This window comes from Prionailurus viverrinus, chromosome D1 (genome assembly GCF_022837055.1).
Source record: "Prionailurus viverrinus isolate Anna chromosome D1, UM_Priviv_1.0, whole genome shotgun sequence".
Classification (NCBI taxonomy): Eukaryota; Metazoa; Chordata; class Mammalia; order Carnivora; family Felidae; genus Prionailurus; species Prionailurus viverrinus.
In genome coordinates, this window is record NC_062570.1 from 101166419 (window position 1) to 101185922 (window position 19504).

The 19504-nt window shown below is 36.0% G+C and overlaps 2 protein-coding genes across 2 annotated transcripts; one reads left to right on the plus strand and one right to left on the minus strand.

Moving 5' to 3' along the window:
* Positions 1-5069: 5069 nt before the first annotated feature.
* LOC125177067 (olfactory receptor 4P4-like) lies at positions 5070-6002 on the plus strand. The gene has a single exon (XM_047879096.1). The coding sequence runs from the start codon at positions 5073-5075 to the stop codon at positions 6000-6002; it is 930 nt and encodes a 309-aa protein (XP_047735052.1). The 5' UTR covers positions 5070-5072.
* Positions 6003-10944: 4942 nt separating this feature from the next.
* On the minus strand, positions 10945-11883 carry LOC125146549 (olfactory receptor 4P4-like). Its single transcript, XM_047823259.1, has one exon. It carries the CDS (start codon positions 11881-11883, stop codon positions 10945-10947), a length of 939 nt encoding a protein of 312 aa, XP_047679215.1.
* Positions 11884-19504: the final 7621 nt, after the last annotated feature.

Sequence of the window (19504 nt, forward strand, 5' to 3'; positions counted from 1 at the left end):
CAAAAATCAGGAGAAAATGATTCTCTTTATAAGGGAAATAGGAAAGTCCCAGAACCAGGACTTACATGGGCTGCTCATGTGATGAAATTAATCTTCAACAGCAAAATTAAGCATTTATTTTGATCGTATTGAAAGCACCAAATGCCGCCTTTTACTCAGAGATAAAGAAATTTGTCCAATGAGATAATCACCTGGTAAGTAAAATTCCAACCACTTTATAATAAAAAAAAAACATGACTTTCAAATTTTACAAAGCTTATATATACAGCATAAATTAAATTTTTATCTATAAGTATGCTGATTTTATAGGTTCATTTCCCTCTTCAAGTTTTGTAAATATTTTCTATAGCAACTTTCTGTTACATTAGTACTGAATTCAGTGAATGATTGTGACTATATCCCTGAGAAAACTTTGGAGCTGTTGTCAAAAAGTTAGCTCAACCTTGATTTCTTGAGTGAGGCAACTTGGTCACAGAAAGAAATAACAAAAAAGGTAATATGCCCCTGGAATAATTCTAAGAATAATTTGAGCTTGACAGCCAAATTATCAGTATCCAAAATCATTTATTTTAAAAATCAAAATATTCTTAAAATTAGTCTTCAGAAGCTATCAATATTTTATCCAAAATTTAAAGAGGCTTGGTTTCCTTTTGGCAAAAGAGAGATAATGAAAGAATCACTGGGCCTCTTATGACCAACGATTAATACAAGTGTAAGATTTAGAACTACCTGTAGAGTATGGTAAGCACTAAATAATATTAGATATTGTCATTATTTCTCTTTTATGTCTGCGAAGGACTCTACTAATAATAGCAATCTATTTGATATAAGTTGTAATAGCTTACATTTTTATCTATTAACATTTTAGTGTACTTTTGTTTATTTTTCCCCATTATATATTGGGTACCTACTCCATACATAATGATTTGAAGGAAAAAATGTGAAAGAGAAAAAAATTAATGCCTGTTGCATACTTTGTACTTGATTATTCAACCTACACAATTATGGAACATTGATGTTAGGAATGCCCATGTTAAAAAAGGAAAAACTGCCAGACAAGTTAATTACCTTACTCCAGACCATATGGCCAGATCTCTAGCCTGGTTTTGTGTAAATCCAAAATGAATCCACTGAGTGTAATATTAAATTATCAAGGGTAAGAAGAATACAAGGCACTGTCATTGCCTGATGAACTGCCTTGATGAAGAACTTCAATGTAATGAAAATTAATTTCCTGGATGTTCAAATTAAAATTTTAATAATGAGATAAGTGGAATTATTTCAGGGAGGCTTAATGAGATAAAGATTTCCACAGGTTTAAAGACCCAGCAGTTGTATACATTTTTCAGTGCTCATCAAAATAATCCCCTTCGCCCATTTCGCCCATCTCCCCACCCATCTCTCCTCTGGCCACCACCAGTTTGTTCACTGTATTTAAAATTCTGAGGTTTCTGGGTTGTTTTTTTTTGTGTGTCTCTTTTTTCTTTGTTCATTTGTTTGGTTTCTTAAGTTCCACAGATGAGTGAAATCATATGGTATTTGTCTTTCTCTGACTGACTTATTTCACTTAACATTATATATTCTATGTCCTTCTATGTTGTTGCAAATGGCAAGATTACATTCCTTTTTATGGCTGAGTAATATTCCATTGCACACTGTGTGTGTGTGTGTGTGTGTGTGTGTGTGTGTGTGTAAAATCACATCTTTATCCATTCATTTGCTGTTGGGCACTTGAGTTACTTCCATAATTTGGCTATTATAAATAATGCAGTAATAAGTATAGGGGTGAAATATTTGCAAAAGAGTGGTTTTTAAGCGTGGGTATGACATAGAAAACCATAATTTTAGAGATTAATTTAGCATGGTATATTGAATAAACTAAAAAGGGACAAAGAGTTATTAAAATAGAGATGGAATATCTCTGTCACACTAGGTGACTAGCCTGGATGCTGTTATAGGACCCTTTGCTATCAGAAAGGAGAGAGGACTAAGGACAGGGGGAACCTGAAATATATCCTCCAACAAGTGCCTTAAAGTATCTAATAGTTGCAAACAAGGATAGGAAAAACAGTCTGTTACCCCCTACATCCTTTAAAAAAAGGATACGTTCTTTTTTTTTTTTCAAAATCAAGGAATCAATTAGTGACAGAAACTTGAGTTCTTAAAAAAATTGGTATAGTTCCTACATTTTAAGATAAGAGAAAAAGAGTCTAGGTAAGGGTTGGATTTTATGGCCTACAAATCAGTAAAGCAAAGCAAGTTTAAATTAAAAAAAAAATGTATCTCAGCCCCTACACTAGCTCTTTGACTATATGTAAAATTGGGATTAAAATATCCTTGCTCCTATTTGAGATAAGTCTGTTGAGGCTAATGCTTCCTACAAAAGCAGGTAGGTTGTACCTTCCAGGATTTTGATAGATTTTTTTGCAGAATTGAAGATGAGGTGACTGAATCAATAAGGAAGGGCCAGTTTTCATTTTTTATTTGTATTTCATATATTTATTGTGTGCTTATTTGTAAAAGTGGAGAATATTTATGTAATGTTTCCATATTTAAAGCTAAGTTTAAATGGCCGAGTTCCATGTTCTTCCTGAAATTTATTTTGCTTTTCTACACGTCATCACCATGAGGGCCAGGGCCTTCCACATCTACTTCTAAAGTCCATTACCCTACATGGTAGGAACTCAAAAAATATTTGCCACATAAAGAAATAAAGTATTCATCTCTCTTTTTGTACACACCATCTTGAAACCCTTACTACGTGCAATTGATTTGAAACTTTGAAAAGCTCCATGTAGTATAGAGAAGGGAAGTGTCTTTTCTTTGACTTTTTTATTTTATGTGATTATTTTATGAAAGTTTTATTTCAATTAACAGAGGAGAGAAAGGAGGAACCGGAGGAAGTGAAGAAACCCAGCTATGGTCATAGCTTGTGCTATGTGTTTATGCCAAATGAGTCCTTCTGGCTCCTGATACGAGGTTCTCTCTCTAAGTCACATAAACCTGACATCGGGATGTTGTAAATCTAAAATTCAGCGACTTTAATATTAACAAGGGAGGCATTGTAAATAATATGAAGGTGTTGGAAATGTAAGTTCTTTTTAAAAAAATTTTTTTAATGTTTATTTATTTTTGAAGGAGAGAGACAGACAGAGTGTGAGAGGGGGAGGGATAGAGAGAGAGGGAGACCCAGGATCGGAAGCAGGCTCCAGGCTCCGAGCTGTCAGCACAGAGCCCGACGCGGGGCTGGAACTCATGAACCCGCCAGATCGTGACCTGAGCCGAAGTTGGATGCTTAACCGACTGAGCCCCCCAGACGCCCGGAAATGTAAGTTCTAATTTAAACTGCACGCTTATGAATTCTTTGGGTACCTGATGATGTGTTGGAGAATTGTCACAAAGAAACGTTCGACTGGGGTAAACAAGGGAACCAGGGAGTCATTGAATTTTTTGCCCAGTTTGCCAGTTTGAGATTTAGTTAACGTGAAAGAGCAACAGAGACAGAAAGACAGTGTTTCAAACTATCTTGCTTGTTAATTAATGAAATTTTTCTATTCATATTTTTTTTCTTATGAAAATCATGTTTTTCTTCAAGGCTGTATGAAGAAAAGTATTAAAAATGAGCTTAGATTCTTGGGAAAGGACTAATGGTACGCTTTAACCACAGAGGCACCTTGGCAAACTCATTGAAAATAAACAAAAGAAAACAAGAAAACAAAAAAGGGGTCCCTGGGTGGCTCTGTCAGTTAAGCGTCCAACTTCAGCTCGGGTGGTAATCTCACAAATCATGGGTTCCAGCCCCACATCGGGCTCTGTGTTGACAGCTCAGAGCATTGAGACTGCTTGGGATTCTGTGTCTCCCTCTCTCTCTGCCCCTCCCCCACTCACTCTGTAAATAAACATTTAAAAGAATTTAAAAAAAGAAAACAAGCATATTCACTATTTAAATTAAAGCTATTTAAAAATATCTTCTATATATTTTTTCTGATTGCAGGAATACTGAGAATATATGTAATAGCCTGAAAAATGGTCCTTGGGATGCACTTTTTATGGAATCGTCATTATTTCTACAAGAAATAATTCAGTCACCTTAAAAATATAAGAAAAATGGTGAAATCATGATTTATTCATGCAATCTTTCATTTATTTAAAAAAAATGATTGAAGTCCAGTATGTGTCTAGCAAGTGCCATTCATGCCTGTTTGAATTGCTCTAGCATAGCGTGTGTCTCTCAATATTAAGTATTTAATTCTTTTCTTTTCATCTATTTCCGTCAAAAGATATGTCACAGCCACTTGTTCCTCAGCTGGTATCACATTTTCTTTATTGCTGGCTATACTCTTGATAAATATTAAATGGTTCCAACCCAGAGTCATGACTTAGAGTGAGACAAATGAGTTACTCATCTTGTGTGCAAACAGCTCAATAATGAAGATAGTAAGATTTTTATGCAGTATTTAAAAAATGCAAATTCCACCATAAAAAAACCCAGAATTCTAAGAATTCTATTTATTTATTTTTCCAAGTTTGTTTTAAGGAATTCCAGCTGGCTAACATACACGTAATATTAGTTTCAGGTATAGAATTTAGTGATTCAACCCTCACTCCCTTCCAAAAAAAAACAACTGCAATTTTAAATAAAGACAGGATTCTATCTTACAACTGTGTAATTCACCTCACTTGCTTGGATTCCAGCCTGGCTATTTCAAACCATCAAGCAGATGAGTTACTCCAGGAAAAGAAATGCATCCCCTCTAAGCTCACCTTTTCCATCTTCTACATAAGATGACTGTGCATCTTTGTTTATGACATGAGCGAGTATGACCATTAGTATTATTCCTTTTCACTCTACAAAGTAACCTGATCTGTTAAATTATATGTTAAGCCTATTCATAAAAGCTTAGAAGTACTTTAAAATGTACTATAGGAAGCTGATGAGATAAATGAATTTATTTTTACAACACTCATTCGAATCCACACCATGCTCAGTCAATATTTCCCATGAGGACTTGTCATTTTTCTTTTTTTCAGGAAAACCTGTTGAGACTTAACTGCCTTAGACCGTGGAAAATATGAACAACGTCACTGAATTTGTTCTGTTGGGACTTTCCCAGAACAAGAAAATTAAAAACTTGTGCTTTCTACTATTCTTATTTTGTTACATAGCTATTTGGATGGGAAACTTGCTCATAATGATTTCTATCACACGCAGCCCGCTAATTGACCAACCCATGTATTTCTTCCTTAATAACCTTGCGCTCTCAGATCTGTGTTATACCTCAACAGTGACACCCAAGCTGGTCACCGACTTGCTGGCAGAAATTAACATGATTTCTTATACTAGCTGTATGGCACAGCTTTTTGCCATGCATTTCTTTGGGGGGATTGAAATCTTTATCCTCACAGCGATGGCCTATGACCGCTACGTGGCCATCTGCAAGCCCCTGCACTATACCATCATCATGAACAGGCAGAGGTGTTATACCATAGTCACTGCTAGCTGTACCGGGGCATTTCTGCATTCTTTTTTCCAGTGTCTCCTTACCATCAATTTACCTTTCTGTGGCCCCAATGAAATAGATCACTACTTCTGTGATGTGTATCCTTTGCTGAAACTGGCCTGCACAGACACCTACCAAGTTGGGATCCTAGTGGTTGCCAACTCAGGCATGATGGGCTTGGTGACCTTTGTGGTCTTGGTGCTGTCTTACTTGTTGATATTATACACCATCAGGGCTTACCCTGCAGAGAGCCGCACCAAAGCACTTTCCACCTGTAGTTCCCACATCACAGTTGTTGTTCTGTTCTTTGTGCCTGTTCTCTTCATTTACATTAGACCAACCACAACTTTCCCGGAAGACAAAGTGTTTGCTCTCTTCTACACCATCATTGCCCCCATGTTTAACCCTCTCATTTACACATTCAGAAATGTGGAGGTGAAGACTGCCTTGAGAAAAGTGTGGTGCCAGAAACTATGTTTTATTGGAAGGCAAATCATCTGAAAGGCATTTTCCCTCCTCATTACATATCTTACTTACGTGACATTCATTGTCTTGAAAAACCATGAACTCCGCTCTAAGAAAAATAAGCATAGACATTGGTGTCAGTGATATTCTCTCTACTTAAGTTCATTAAACCATGAATTTTGCTCTAGGAAATATAAGCATAGACATTGGGGTGACTGCATTATTATAATAATTTACCTTGAAATACTTTATTTTTTCTTTATTGTTTCTTATTTTTATTTTTCTCTTGTAATCTGAGTCCTCATTTCTTTGCTGAAGTTCCGTTACACTTTTCTTTGATATATTTTTCCTTTGGATTCTGTCCATAAGTTGCTAACTGAAAGTCCCCTTTTCTAATCTCCCTATACTTTGGATTCATGAATGAAATCTTCAGATGTACATAAACCGCAATCCTATTAATCATCCCAGACATAAACGGTCCTCCCTGTGTTCTCATCAAAAAGGAGCATCAGAAACTTAGAATCATGTTTTCCACTTAGCTCTTTAGTTTCCATATTCATTGCAACAATTTAAAAAGCAAATACTATTTAAATAGGGTCTAAGGAATAAAAGCATTATTTATGTAAGGAATAATGGTTGTATAAAAACCCGAAGAGTTTTTCTAAAATGACTTAATTAGATCATTTAAAAATCACAGCATTTTAATAATTACAGAACTATTTGCTATAAAAATCTTCTTTATATTGTAATAAAAAAGTGGTATTGGTAATAAATAAGGTAGCTATATAACTCATTCTCCAAACTGAGCCTCATTTGAGTATAAAATGGGGGTCTACTGATACTTGTGCTGACACAGCAGATATAAAATGAGATTGCACCAGGAGAGTAGGATGTTTGGCTACTTTTAAATGTCTGAGAAGTATGGATGCCTTAGACAGAAAGGCTAGTGGCAGTTACATTGTAGACTCTCCACTTACTATTACTTGGGGCCAATGTGACTGTAAAAAACAATATAAATTCTGGCATTGAAACTACTTGTTTCAATATGCTTAATTTATTTAATTTAAGAATATGCTTACATTTATTTTTTCCATTGCCATCAGAACGAAAACTATAAATTTCCAATTTCTATAGAGCATCTATAGCTCTGGATATCCATTGATGTCTGTAGAATTGAAAAGTTCTTCAAATAATTGAAGTAAATAACTGTTTTTATCTTAATTATTTAATGAAGTCAGGCACATTGGACATCATGAAAGTGGAACAAACATTATATTGCACAGCTTAGGGGGGAAATGAACAGAGACTGAATATATAAACAAATACATAAATAGAGCAGCAAAAAAAAAAAGTCATAGCACAGTGTATAATGAAAAATTTTAGGGAGTTCAAATGGAAAGATATGATTGGTTGTTGACCCACTTGAATTTAAATAAGTAAATTTAAAATAAAAAATAAACTCTAATTCTCTGAAAAAAAAATGACTGGAGAGCTGTCTTCAGAAAGGGCATGTTTGTAAAGGTATTAAAATTTTGGGGCGCCTGGGTGGCTCAGTCGGTTGAGCAGCCGACTTCGGCTCAGATCATGATCTCGCGGACCCTGAGTTCCAGCCCTGCGTCGGGCTCTGTGCTGACAGCTTGGAGCCTGGAGCCTGTTTCAGATTCTGTGTCTCCTTGTCTCTCTGACCCTCCCCCATTCATGCTCTGTCTCTCTCTGTCCCCAAAATAAATAAACTTAAAAAATAAAAAAATTAAAATTAAAAAAAAAATTTAAGAGAATTGTTACTAGAGCAATTGATAAACTAACTGGGTCTTTAGTGAAATTCTATGCAGCCTACATCATGACACATGTCAGTTTATACGAGTTCATTAAAGGTAACTCTTGGAGTAGTAAGACAACTATTAACAAATGCTTTATTTTTAACACTTGATTTTGGTTTACACTCTTAAATTTATTGTCTAATGAAAATTACTTGTGATTATATGTAACTAGTATTACAAAGTAAAATAATAACAGAGATGACAATTATGATTCAAGTGGTGTCTTATAACACTCAAAATAAAAAAGAAAATATGACATTAGCAACAGCGGATAATTAAGCATGTGAATGAATAATATCTTCCTACATGAGAGACCCTGGAAAGACAACTATTCTTTCCTCCTCTTTTTCTTCTTCTGTAAAATGGAGATAATAGTAACTGCCTCATAAGGTAATTATAAAAATGGAAGGATATGAGTATTGTTCTTGGAAAAGAAACTGCTCAAAATAATTTTTATTGTTGTTATTATCCCTTAGCATCTGTAAATTAATTTTTGTGGAACACTCAAATTAAAACATTTTAACATAAATATTTAATTTTATACTTTGAAATTTTTATTTTAGAATTATAAGCATAATGATTTTTGTGACTTATGCCCATACATGGGTAAGTGACATTATAATAAAGCATGATTTCAGTCAACACAAGTTATTTTTGAGGATCTTTTTCTTAAAAAGCTCTAAAACTGAGGCTCCTTGGTGGCTCGGTCAGTGAAGCGTCAGACTAGATTTTGGCTCAGGTCTGTAACTCACAGTTCATCAGTATGAGCCTCACATCAGGCTCCATGCTGGCAGTGTGGAGCCTGATGGGGATTCTCTCTCTCTCTCTGCCCTCCTCAGTTCACTCTGTCTGTCTCTCTCTCTCAGTAAATAAATAAACTTTTTTTAAAAAAAAAAAGCTCTAAAACTTTAATTTTGAATTCATTATCTAATTATTGGCTTTATTTTACAGATGAGTAAACTGAAATTTAGAGGTTAAAAGTTTTCTAAGCATCAAACTGGAACCTAAAGAGGCAATTACATAGTTTGGTAAAGAAAAGACTTTTGGGGTGCATGGGTGGCTCAGTCAGTTAAGAGTCCGACTTTGGCTCTGGTCATGATCTCACGGTTCATGAGCTCCAGCCCTGCATCAAGCTCTATGCTGACAGCTCAGAGCCTGGAACCTGTTTCAGATTCTGTGTCTCCTTCTCTCTCTTTCTCTCTCTCTGAGCCTATTTCAGATTCTGTGTCTTCTCTCTCTCTCTGTCTCAAAAAGAAATACATATTATAAAATTTTAAAAAAAATAAAAATAAAAATAAATTCTCGTATAAATTGATGTCAACAGTCAAAGTTTATCAGGGTTGCCAGCAAGAGGGAAATTTTCACACTAGCCAGATCAAGATTTCACTTTTTTTTGTCTTTTTTTTTTTGATGTTTATTTATTTTTGGAGAGAGTGTGAGTGGGGGGAGGGTCAGAGAGGGGGACAGAGGATCCAGGATCCATAGCAGGTTCTGCATTGACAGCAGCAAGCCTCATGCAGGGCTGGAACTCATGACCATGAGATGGTAATCTGAGCTGACATCGTGACCTGCACCAAAGTCAGATGCTTAACCGATGCAACCACCCAGGTGCCCAAGAGTTCACTCTTGATGGTGTCATGTATAAAAGAAAAGGTAGAAGGGGTGCCTGGGTGGCTCAGTCAGTTGAGCATGGGACTCTTGGCCTCAGCTCAGGTCTTGATCTCAGGGTCGTGAGTTTAAGCCCTGTGTTGGGTTCCACACTGGGTTTGAAGCCTACTTAAAAAGAAAAAAAAAAAAGAAAAGGAAAGGAAAGGAAAGGAAAGGAAAGGAAAGGAAAGGAGAGGAAAGGAAAGGACAAGGAAGAGAAAAGAAAGGAAAAGAAAAGAAAAGAGAAAAAGTAGAAGACGGAGTCAGATAAGATTTTCAGACTAGATACAACTGAGGAATGCCTTGTTTAAAACAAAACAAAACAAAACAAAACAAAACAAAACAAAACACCACATAGTTGGGTGAGTGAATCCAACTTCTCCAAAGATGTACTTCTTTCCATTAACTTTCATCAGAGAACTGCTTAAACATTCCATTCCCTTGTACTTGCTGACTCACTCTCTCATCTATTTATCATTTACCCATCATCTTTCTCTCTCTTTTTCCTATCAGCATCCCCTATCTATCCCATCAGTAAACCTGCTCTATATTTTATATGAAATATTATTTTAGGATTATTTTTTTTCTTTTTTTTTCAACTTTTATTTTTTTTATTTTTTTATTTTTGGGACAGAGAGAGACAGAGCATGAACGGGGGAGGGGCAGAGAGAGAGGGAGACACAGAATCGGAAACAGGCTCCAGGCTCCGAGCCATCAGCCCAGAGCCTGACGCGGGGCTCGAACTCACGGACCTCGAGATCGTGACCTGGTTGAAGTCGGACGCTTAACCGACTGTGCCACCCAGGCGCCCCAGTTTTAGGATTATTTTAAACTTGAATTTAGATAGTAAGTGAAAATCTTTTACTTTGAAAAGGTCCTTCGTTTGGAGAGATTTATATTTTCTTCCTTCCTGCAGTACAAGTAGTTGTGGTTACTCCTTGATTATATATATTTTATATCAAACCAGTTAAAATAGCATGGATTCAGCCATACCAATCTTTGCTACCCATACACATTTTGGAGTGTCTTGTCTGGATGATTGGATCCAGGGTAGAATCCTGTCTGGTCTGGATGAAGCCAGAATATTTAGAAGTAGAAAAATAAGCAGAGAAGATACAAATCAGAAGTATCTAATGCCTAAGTAGATCATTAAGCCATGAAGGTGGTTTCTATAAGGGATGAGAAGCAGAGCTATGTAATAAGATATTTATAGATTCATTCAATAAATATTTATTGAGCTCCTATATGTGATATAGACTTTGCTGGCTACTAGGAAATTAGAGTAAAATAAATACGATATGCCCTTACTTTCATGGAACTTAAAATTTAGCGAAGCAAGAAAACAAGGGAAGCACACCCGGAAAGGAATATGAAAGAGTAATCCACTGATGGCATTTTGCTGTTTAAGGCTTGCCTTTTGCATGTTGTGACTGATTTTTCCATTGGCAAAGAATCAGAGAAAGGGGTGTGTGATGAGATGATACACATTTACATTTAAAGATGATGAGCCTTCAAATCATTGACTTCCCTTTCCAAAACCTTGCACCGCACCAAACTTTCCTTATGGCATTTTTCATCTCTGTGTTTCTAAGTGTGTAGATAAGAGGATTGAGCATGGGGACGATAATTGTGTAGAAGAGTGCGAACACTTTATCTTCCGGTAAAGTTGTGGCAGGTCGAATGTAAACAAAGATGACGGGTGCAAAAAACAGGATCACAACCGTGATGTGGGAGCTGCAGGTGGAAAGGGCCTTGTGGCGGTTCTCTGCAGAATATGCTCTCACATTGCATAATATCATGAAGTAGGAGGCCATCAAAACCACGAAGATCCCCAGTCCCATCAGGCCGGAATTGGCAATGACTAAGAAACCAATTTTGTGTGTATCAGTGCAGGCCAGTTTCAACAAAGGATATACATCACAGAAATAGTGATCTATTTCATTGGGGCCACAGAATGGCAGAAAAATTGCAAGAAGAAACAGGCCAATGGAATGCAGAAACCCACCTGCACATGATGCTCCGAGAATTGAGTTACATCGTTGTCTACTCATGAGGATGGCATAATGGAGTGGTTTGCAGATGGCCACATAGCGGTCGTAGGCCATTCCTGTGATGATGCAGACCTCGACCCCCCCAAAGAAGTGTGTGGTGAACAGCTGTGTCATGCAGTTATGATAGGAAATGACCTTCTTCCCTGTCAGTAAGTCAGTCATTAGTTTGGGTGTCACAGTGGAGGTGTAGAGGAGGTCTGAGAGGGCAAGGTAATTAAGGAAGAAGTACATGGGCTGGTTAATTAGCTGACTGTAGGTGATAGAAGCCATAATAATCAGATTCCCCAACCAGATAGCGAGGTAACAGAGTAAGAAAAATAAAAAGCAGAGGATCTGGACTCTCTTACTCTTAGAAAGTCCCAGGAGAATAAATTCAGTAACATTATTCCTATTTTCCATGATCCGATGCTCCAGAAAGGTATCTGAGAGGACAAAAGTAATGAAGCAAATAATTGATGAGACAATGGAAATCTAATATTCAATTAAAATGGCCTGATGCATATTTTAAGACCTTAGCCATTTGGAGATCCACTGAAATCACTCATTCATTTAACAAAATCCTTTTAAATATCTAGTGCCAATACTCGTCCAAGAACTTTGGATAGCATGGTGAATTAAACAAAGTCCGAGTTTTTGTGTAGTTTGCATCCTTTTGTGAGAAAACAGGAAATTATGCTCCCTAAGAATAAAAGGGGGATATCTAATAGTGTTAAGTATTTATTCAAGTACTAAGTCAAAGTATATGTATTAATGTAAATAGTGTTAATTCCATCAATGTTAAGTGAACAATTTTAGGATGTAAACTGGAGAATTTACTTGAACAGATGGCTTCTAATGAGGTCACAAAAACAGTGGAGGGCATGTGAGTGATTTATACAATGCTGGGCATATAATCAATGTTAAATAGATACTAACTAAAAAAAACTGGGGTCGCTTGGGTGGCTCAGTCAGTCAAGTGTTCTACTTCAGCTTAGGTTAGGTCATCATCTCATGGCTTGTGAGTTTGAGCCCCGCCTCTGGCTCTGTGCTGACAGCTAAGAGCTTGGAGTCTGCTTTGGATTCTGGGTCTCCCTCTTTCTCTGCCCCTCCCCTTGTGCTCTGTCTCTCAAATATGAATAAACATTTTAAAAAATTAAAAAAAAAAGAAACAACTGGCAAGTACACAGTTTGCTAGAGGCTTAAAGGAATAACAATACAGGACTAGAAATGACCATTAATCCACTAATCAAGTAATTCATGATAGAACTAAAGAGGAAGTTATTTTTCTAATTTGCCCTGTAGTTTTGAGGGTTTTATAAGAGAAAATAAGTATAGAAATTACTCCATGAAATTTTTATATTACTTAAGAGTTCTTTGTAGCATAATGTAGCTACTGTTCTGTTTTTCCTATTTCTTTCTCTTGCAGGATTATAAGAAAACCAACCTTACTTTTAAAATTTTCTTGTTGGTTCAGTAATTTTTATTTTATTCTTTTAAATGTTTATTTATTTATTTTGAAAGAGAGAGAGAGAGAGAGAGAGAGGGAGTACCTGAGCAGGGGAGGGGCAGAGAGAGAGGGAGAGAGAGAATCCCAAGCAAGCTCCATGCTGTCAATGCAGAGCCTGATGTGGGGCTCAATCTCATGAACCATGAGATCAGGACATAAGCCAAAATCGGGTTGGATGCCTAACCAACTGAGCCACCCAGACGTCTCTGGGTCAGTAATTTTTAAATGAATTAAAACATGTTTATACATCACTGATATCTTCTGCTTTTCTGTTAAATTGGATGTATTCTACTACAAGAGAAATTAAACTTAACAATAATTAAGAGCCATGTAGTTGAAAAATATTAACTTTAGAATTAATACTTAGGAGTCAACGGTGCTTCCTTATAAGAAATATATATCCAAAGTGCAAACATTCTTTAGTTTATATCAAGTTATGTTATATCCAAGATAAATTAATTTAAATATTTAAGTAAATTATTAACAATGGCTATTTCATAATTACACTACACAGATTTTAGTTTTCCAATTTATACTTTTTTTATTGCCCAAAACTTTTACCATGAACCTCTATTCATTTTTAGAAAAAGATATATTTTATAAATAAGTGTATTTTATATATCTAATGTTTATGATGTAAGTGAATTTGAAAGTGTCTTTGTAAATTTATCCTTTTATCCTGTCCATTTATCCTTTAAATGTAGTTTAAAATATTGAAGGATTATGGCCACTAGATTCTGGAAGCCCACTTAGATTTTTATAGGAAACTGAGGCCAGGGGTCACACTGAAAATTATTTATCCTTAAGTGAGAATTTATTGAGAAACAAAAATGTTTTGATTTTTATCAGGTTTTTTTTAGTTGAACGATAACACCCACAAATTTGCTAAATAAAAGGAATGTTTCAATTCTGTGTCAATAATACCAAAGATCTTGCAATGTCAGACAAAGAAATAAGGATTCAGAAAATGCCAAAGCATTACACAATTTTAAATACTGTTGTCACAAGACTGTGACTCAGCATGGGATGAAGAAATGATATGAGGGGCGCCTGGGTGGCTCAGTCGGTTACATGACCGACTTTGGCTCAGGTCATGATCTCACGGTTTGTGAATTCAAGCCCTGCGTTGGGCTCTGTGCCGACGGCTTGGAGCCTGGAGCCTGCTTTGGATTCTGTGTCTCCCTCTCTCTGCCCCTCCCAAGCTCACGCTCAGTTTCTCTCTATGTCTCAATAATGAATAAACATTTTAAAAAATTTAAAAAAGGAAATGATAGGAAGATCAATGTAAATTTCTTTTGAATAACTCCATATTTTTTCTACTTATCAACCCGTTCAAAATAAGCAGTGTTTCAGAAAAGTTATTTGAATTGCCTTTTTTCAGGTGATCAATTATGGTTGCCTAAGTTGGAAATATACAAAAACGTGGGCTCCTTTAATTTCAAAATACGTCCTCAAACACAATACTTTAAAATAATGGAGTTGCTTTCCTCCATCATTTTCTTCCTTACCTTCTTAGAGAATCTGCCCACACAAGTGGCATGATTCTAGAAAATGATTTCTTCATAGTCTGTCAAATAGAAGCAGTTATACGACATTCCAGGTAATTATCTGGCAAGTGCACTGTACCAATAGATCTTTCCCCATTCTGTTAATTGCTTATTCCCTACAAATCAGACTCCCATCCATACAATAAAGAAGTTGGATTAGATAATCTTTGAAGATTAGATAATCTTTGCTCCCCTGACTTTGACTGTATGACTCCTGATTCATCAGTAGTTTGGGGAAGACATCTGCCTGCCTCCCTCATGCCTTCCCTGCTCCATTGGATAAATTGAAACTACAGAAAATATAGTATTAGCAAGTTCACTACCATTTCTGTGCCTCAGTTTGCTTCTCTTTAAAATTGAAGTAACAATAATACCTCCTTATAGGGTGACATTTTGAAATAATAAAGTTAATAAGTGGGAGATTTCTTAGAGCAGTGTCTGGAAAGTATTAGACGTTTAATAACTGTTAGCCACCTTCCACAATGACTGAACGTAAGATCAAAGCCCTAGAGAAAAATGTAAGTAGACCAGATCAGAAACTGTTATCTGAGACTATCCCTGCCTTCACAATATTAGGAATAACAAACTTTGGAGATGGACCCTAGTTCTTAACATAGCTCTGATACTTAAATGCAAGATTCTTCACTTCCTTGAACATTTTCTTCCTTCTTCCATAAAATGAACATTGCAGTGCCTAACTTACAGAATTACTGAGAAAGTCAAGTAAAATAATGCATATGAAGCTCAATGTTAAAAAACATACTAGTTGCTCCCGTTTCCTCCTTGCAACTTCCTGTAGTGTTATAAACGTAAGAGATACTCAGGATATTCAAGCGGTAGGAGATCCCACTAATTAAGAAGTTAAGTTCTAGAGCTATATAAAATAAGATATAGGACTTGGCTCCAAAATTCATGGAAAAATCTTGGGAAAAATATGTAACCTAATTTTCCTTCATTCACAAAATGAGTAATACTGTAACTCTGAGGTCTATTGTAAAGATTTGATGAGTTTATTTATGTAAAAGCTTAGTACAGAACCTGGTATGTAAAAATTAGATATTTGATGAATATTGTTAGCATTAATATTTTCATTTTTGCCATTTCAGTGGACATAAATATAAATTAAGAATAATAAGTCAGATTATGATTCTTATTACAAATTGTGAATAGCTTATTAAAAGCACATATTTCAACATGGGTAAATGAAGGTTAAGTAGATAAGACATAGCATAGTTTCCCTGTCATAAACAATCTGTTTCTTTTCTTACCTGAGGGCTGGGGTTTCTCACATCAGGATTAACATTCCCATAACATTAAATACAAAATCTTTCCCACCTTGTCAGCTGACCTTCAACCCAGAAACCTGAAGGTCAACTTCTCGCTCACTACAGTCATTTAATGCTTCTATTTTCTTTCCTTTGGATTCATCAACCTTCTCTAAATTAGATGGATGTTCAATTCCCCTTTCACCTCAAAAAAAATGTCTATATTAAACCTGGACAAAAAGAAATGTACCCCTTAGATATTATACAATGGAGCAGGTTGATTGAAAATTTTGCCATACACTTTTGCTTCTTCAGTCTTAGAATCATATGGGTATTTTAGTGTTTAATCATTTTATATTCAGCTCCTTTACTGAACTTCTGTCCAGGGACCTCCTAAGCCAGTAAACCCCTCTCCATATTCAATTATCCTCGACTATGGAATATCAAGGGATAATGAATAACTACATTCATGATATTCTAAATGAGGCCAAACAGATAAACCCACAAATACTTTGATAGCTGTTGAGGATGCGGCACTAATGACTAGAGCATCCGACACGCATATCTTCAGCCCACATAGCTACCGTGTGTTATAGATGGAAAACAAGGCGGAACTCTCCCCAGATCGTAGAGGTTGTATTTTCAGTGGTTATGGAAGTTTTCCCATGCAAAGATTTCTTAAAAACATCAGATACAAATTGCATTTGGAATGACTGGCGTATTCTTTTGAAGTAGAATGACTGGCCTCTTTATGAGCTGGATTTAACTTACCAGCTGCTTCGCTCAACAGACAGATTTCTTGTAAGCTGAGGCTTCACGCCTAAGATAAAATTGGAAGAGAAAAAAATTAACGTTGCTTTGCAATAATAAATCTTAATTGCATACAGTCTTATGAAGGAACTCTTGTGATATATCAACAAGAGAGATACCATTGTAAACTGAGCCAGATTTGAGATCTTTGCAAATTATTTTTTCATTTCTGAAAAAGAAATGTGTCTCTCTGACATTCATCTTACCTTCTAAAAACTTACATATATACTAAGTATATATATACTTTTTGATATTTATATATTAATGTATTTTTATATATTATATATAATGTATATATACATTATATATACATTATATATATATTTGATATAGATATCGAATTGGTATTTAAAGCAAATTTTGAGAAAACATGTTATATAGAATAGCTCTCAACATCTCTGAGGGTTTACAAGTTTCCCATCAGTATACTTTGCCACAAATATAAACCATTGCTTAAGTTTCTCTCTAGTAACAAAGTTAATAATTATATTTCCCTAATGCATAGCATCCAAAGCACTGAGATTAGATATGGGACACGGGACTAGAAGGAAACGTCGAATGCAATGTTCGTATGTCAGTACAGGGCAGAAGTGGGTGACTGAGGGAATAGGAGAGCTAAAATGAGAAGCACCAGAGAGCCTTATTACCCAGATGAAAAGTACAGACTGTAGACCAAGGTTAAAGAGTTATTTTTTTTCCCAGAAAAACAAGCCTATTAAGGTGTTGGGATTTCTAACTGATGCTTGGAAAAGACTCCTTTCCTTTGCCACTATTCTTTCATGAAGCTTGTCTGCTCCCATGGGTTCTCTTGCTTGGTGTGCATGTAGCTTAGAAGTTTATCTCTGTATGACAACCTCCTTTATTAAATTAAATTCTTTTATATTGTTATATGATTATATTATTAAAATTTCACATGTGTATTTTTGAAAACACAGAAGAATATTATAATAAATAAGATGGTTTCCTCAATTTCTTCATTTAAAAAATATTTACTGTCACCGGGGTACCTGGGCGACTCGGTTGGTTGAGTGTTCAACTTTGGCTCTGGTCATGATCTCATGATTCATGAGTTCAAGCCCCATATGGGGTTTACTACTGTCAGCACAGAGCCTGCTTAGGATCCTCTGTCCCTGTCTCTCTGTCCCTCTCTGCTTTCACCCTCTCAAAAATATTATGGAAAGAGCCTAAATGTCCATCAAATGATGAATGGATAAAAAAGATGTGCTTTATACATACAATGGAATACTACGTGACAATGAGAAAGAATGAAATCCTGCCATTTGCAACAACGTGGATGGAACTGGAAGGCATTATGCTGAGTAAAATAAGTCAGTCAGAGAAGGACAAATATCATATGTTTTCACTCACATGTGGATCTTGAGAAACTTAAGAGAGGACTGTGGGGGAAGAGAAGGAGAAAAAAATAGTTACAAACAGAGAGGGAGAGAGGCAAACCATAAGAGACTTTTTTTTTTTAATTTTTTTTCAACGTTTTTTGTTTATTTTTGGGACAGAGAGAGACAGAGCATGAATGGGGCAGGGGCAGAGAGAGGGAGACACAGAATCGGAAACAGGCTCCAGGCTCTGAGCCATCAGCCCAGAGCCTGACGCGGGGCTTGAACTCACAGACTGCGAGATCATGACCTGGCTGAAGTCGGACGCTTAACTGACTGTGCCACCCAGGCCCCCCATAAGAGACTCTTAAATACAGACAACAAACTGAGGGTTGATGGTGGGAAGGAGGGTGGAGGAGAGAGGAAAACAGGTGATGAGCATTGAGGAGGGCACTTGTTGGGATGAGCACTGGGTGTTGTATGTAATTAAGCTGATTTGACAATCAATTATATTCATAATAAATTTAAAAAAACGTATATGTTTACTGTCACCTACATCTAAAAAGTGTGAGTTGGATAAAATTCACTATAAAGAATGCATATATTGGTGGACAAGACAGTCTCTGCCTTTAAGGAGGCTAGAGACTAAAAGAAGAGGCAGATAATAAACCAAATATATGATTACAAACAGCATATTCAAAAGCAAAGAACAGGGAACTGCAATTTTTTTAAACATATGGAAACTTTATTAAACAGTAAATCTTTGACTTTTCTATGTTATTTGGCTACTGCAACTTGGTTGTCTCTTGAATTTGCATTGAAGTAATTCTACAAGACAATTGTATTTTCTCATCTTTTTTACATCTAAAAAGTCTTGTCTTTCTGTTCTAAAACTGCGAAGACACGATTAAATTAACAAAAAATTTACTTTCTCCTTACCGTCTGCCTGAAAGCTTAATAGAAATTGTCATTATTATTGAAATGTTTTTAAACAGCATATGTCTATGAATGCATCTATTTTTATAGATTGTTTTTTACATTTTAACAATATTTTAAGACAGCTGCATGCTCCAAATATTAATGTTCATGTTTTCTTCCTCATTTCAAGAAAGTTACGTTCAGTGGGAAATTCCTCTAATCTATTTGTGTTCTGAAAGTAATAAAAGAAAGAGTTACAATTGTATTAATATGTCTCAATTTCTATTTTTGAAATATTAATTATAATCTACACTATGTAGGAAACAGGTGTATGTTTGGGAGAAGGTGGGAGGCTCTAAACTCAGACTGCCTGGTTTCTTTCTTTCTTTCTTTCCTTTTTTTTTTTTTTTTTTTAATTTATTTATCTATTTTGAGAGAGAAGCAGAGCGTGAGCAATGGATGGGAAGAGAGCGAGAGAGACAGAGAGAGACAGAGAGACAGAGAAAGAATCCCAAGCAGGCTTTGTGCTGCCAGCATGGAGCCTGATGCAGGGTGTGACCCCACAAGCCAGGAGATCAAGACCTTAGCCAAAGTCAAGAGCCAGACGCCCCTCAGGCTGCCTGGGTTTAAAGATCACATGTTCTACTGGTTCTGGGAGAC

Bases quoted from the DNA above. Each gene is read 5' to 3' on its own strand.
- LOC125177067 (XM_047879096.1), top strand. From the start codon at position 5,073: ATGAACAACGTCACTGAATTTGTTCTGTTGGGACTTTCCCAGAACAAG.
- LOC125146549 (XM_047823259.1), bottom strand. From the start codon at position 11,883: ATGGAAAATAGGAATAATGTTACTGAATTTATTCTCCTGGGACTTTCT.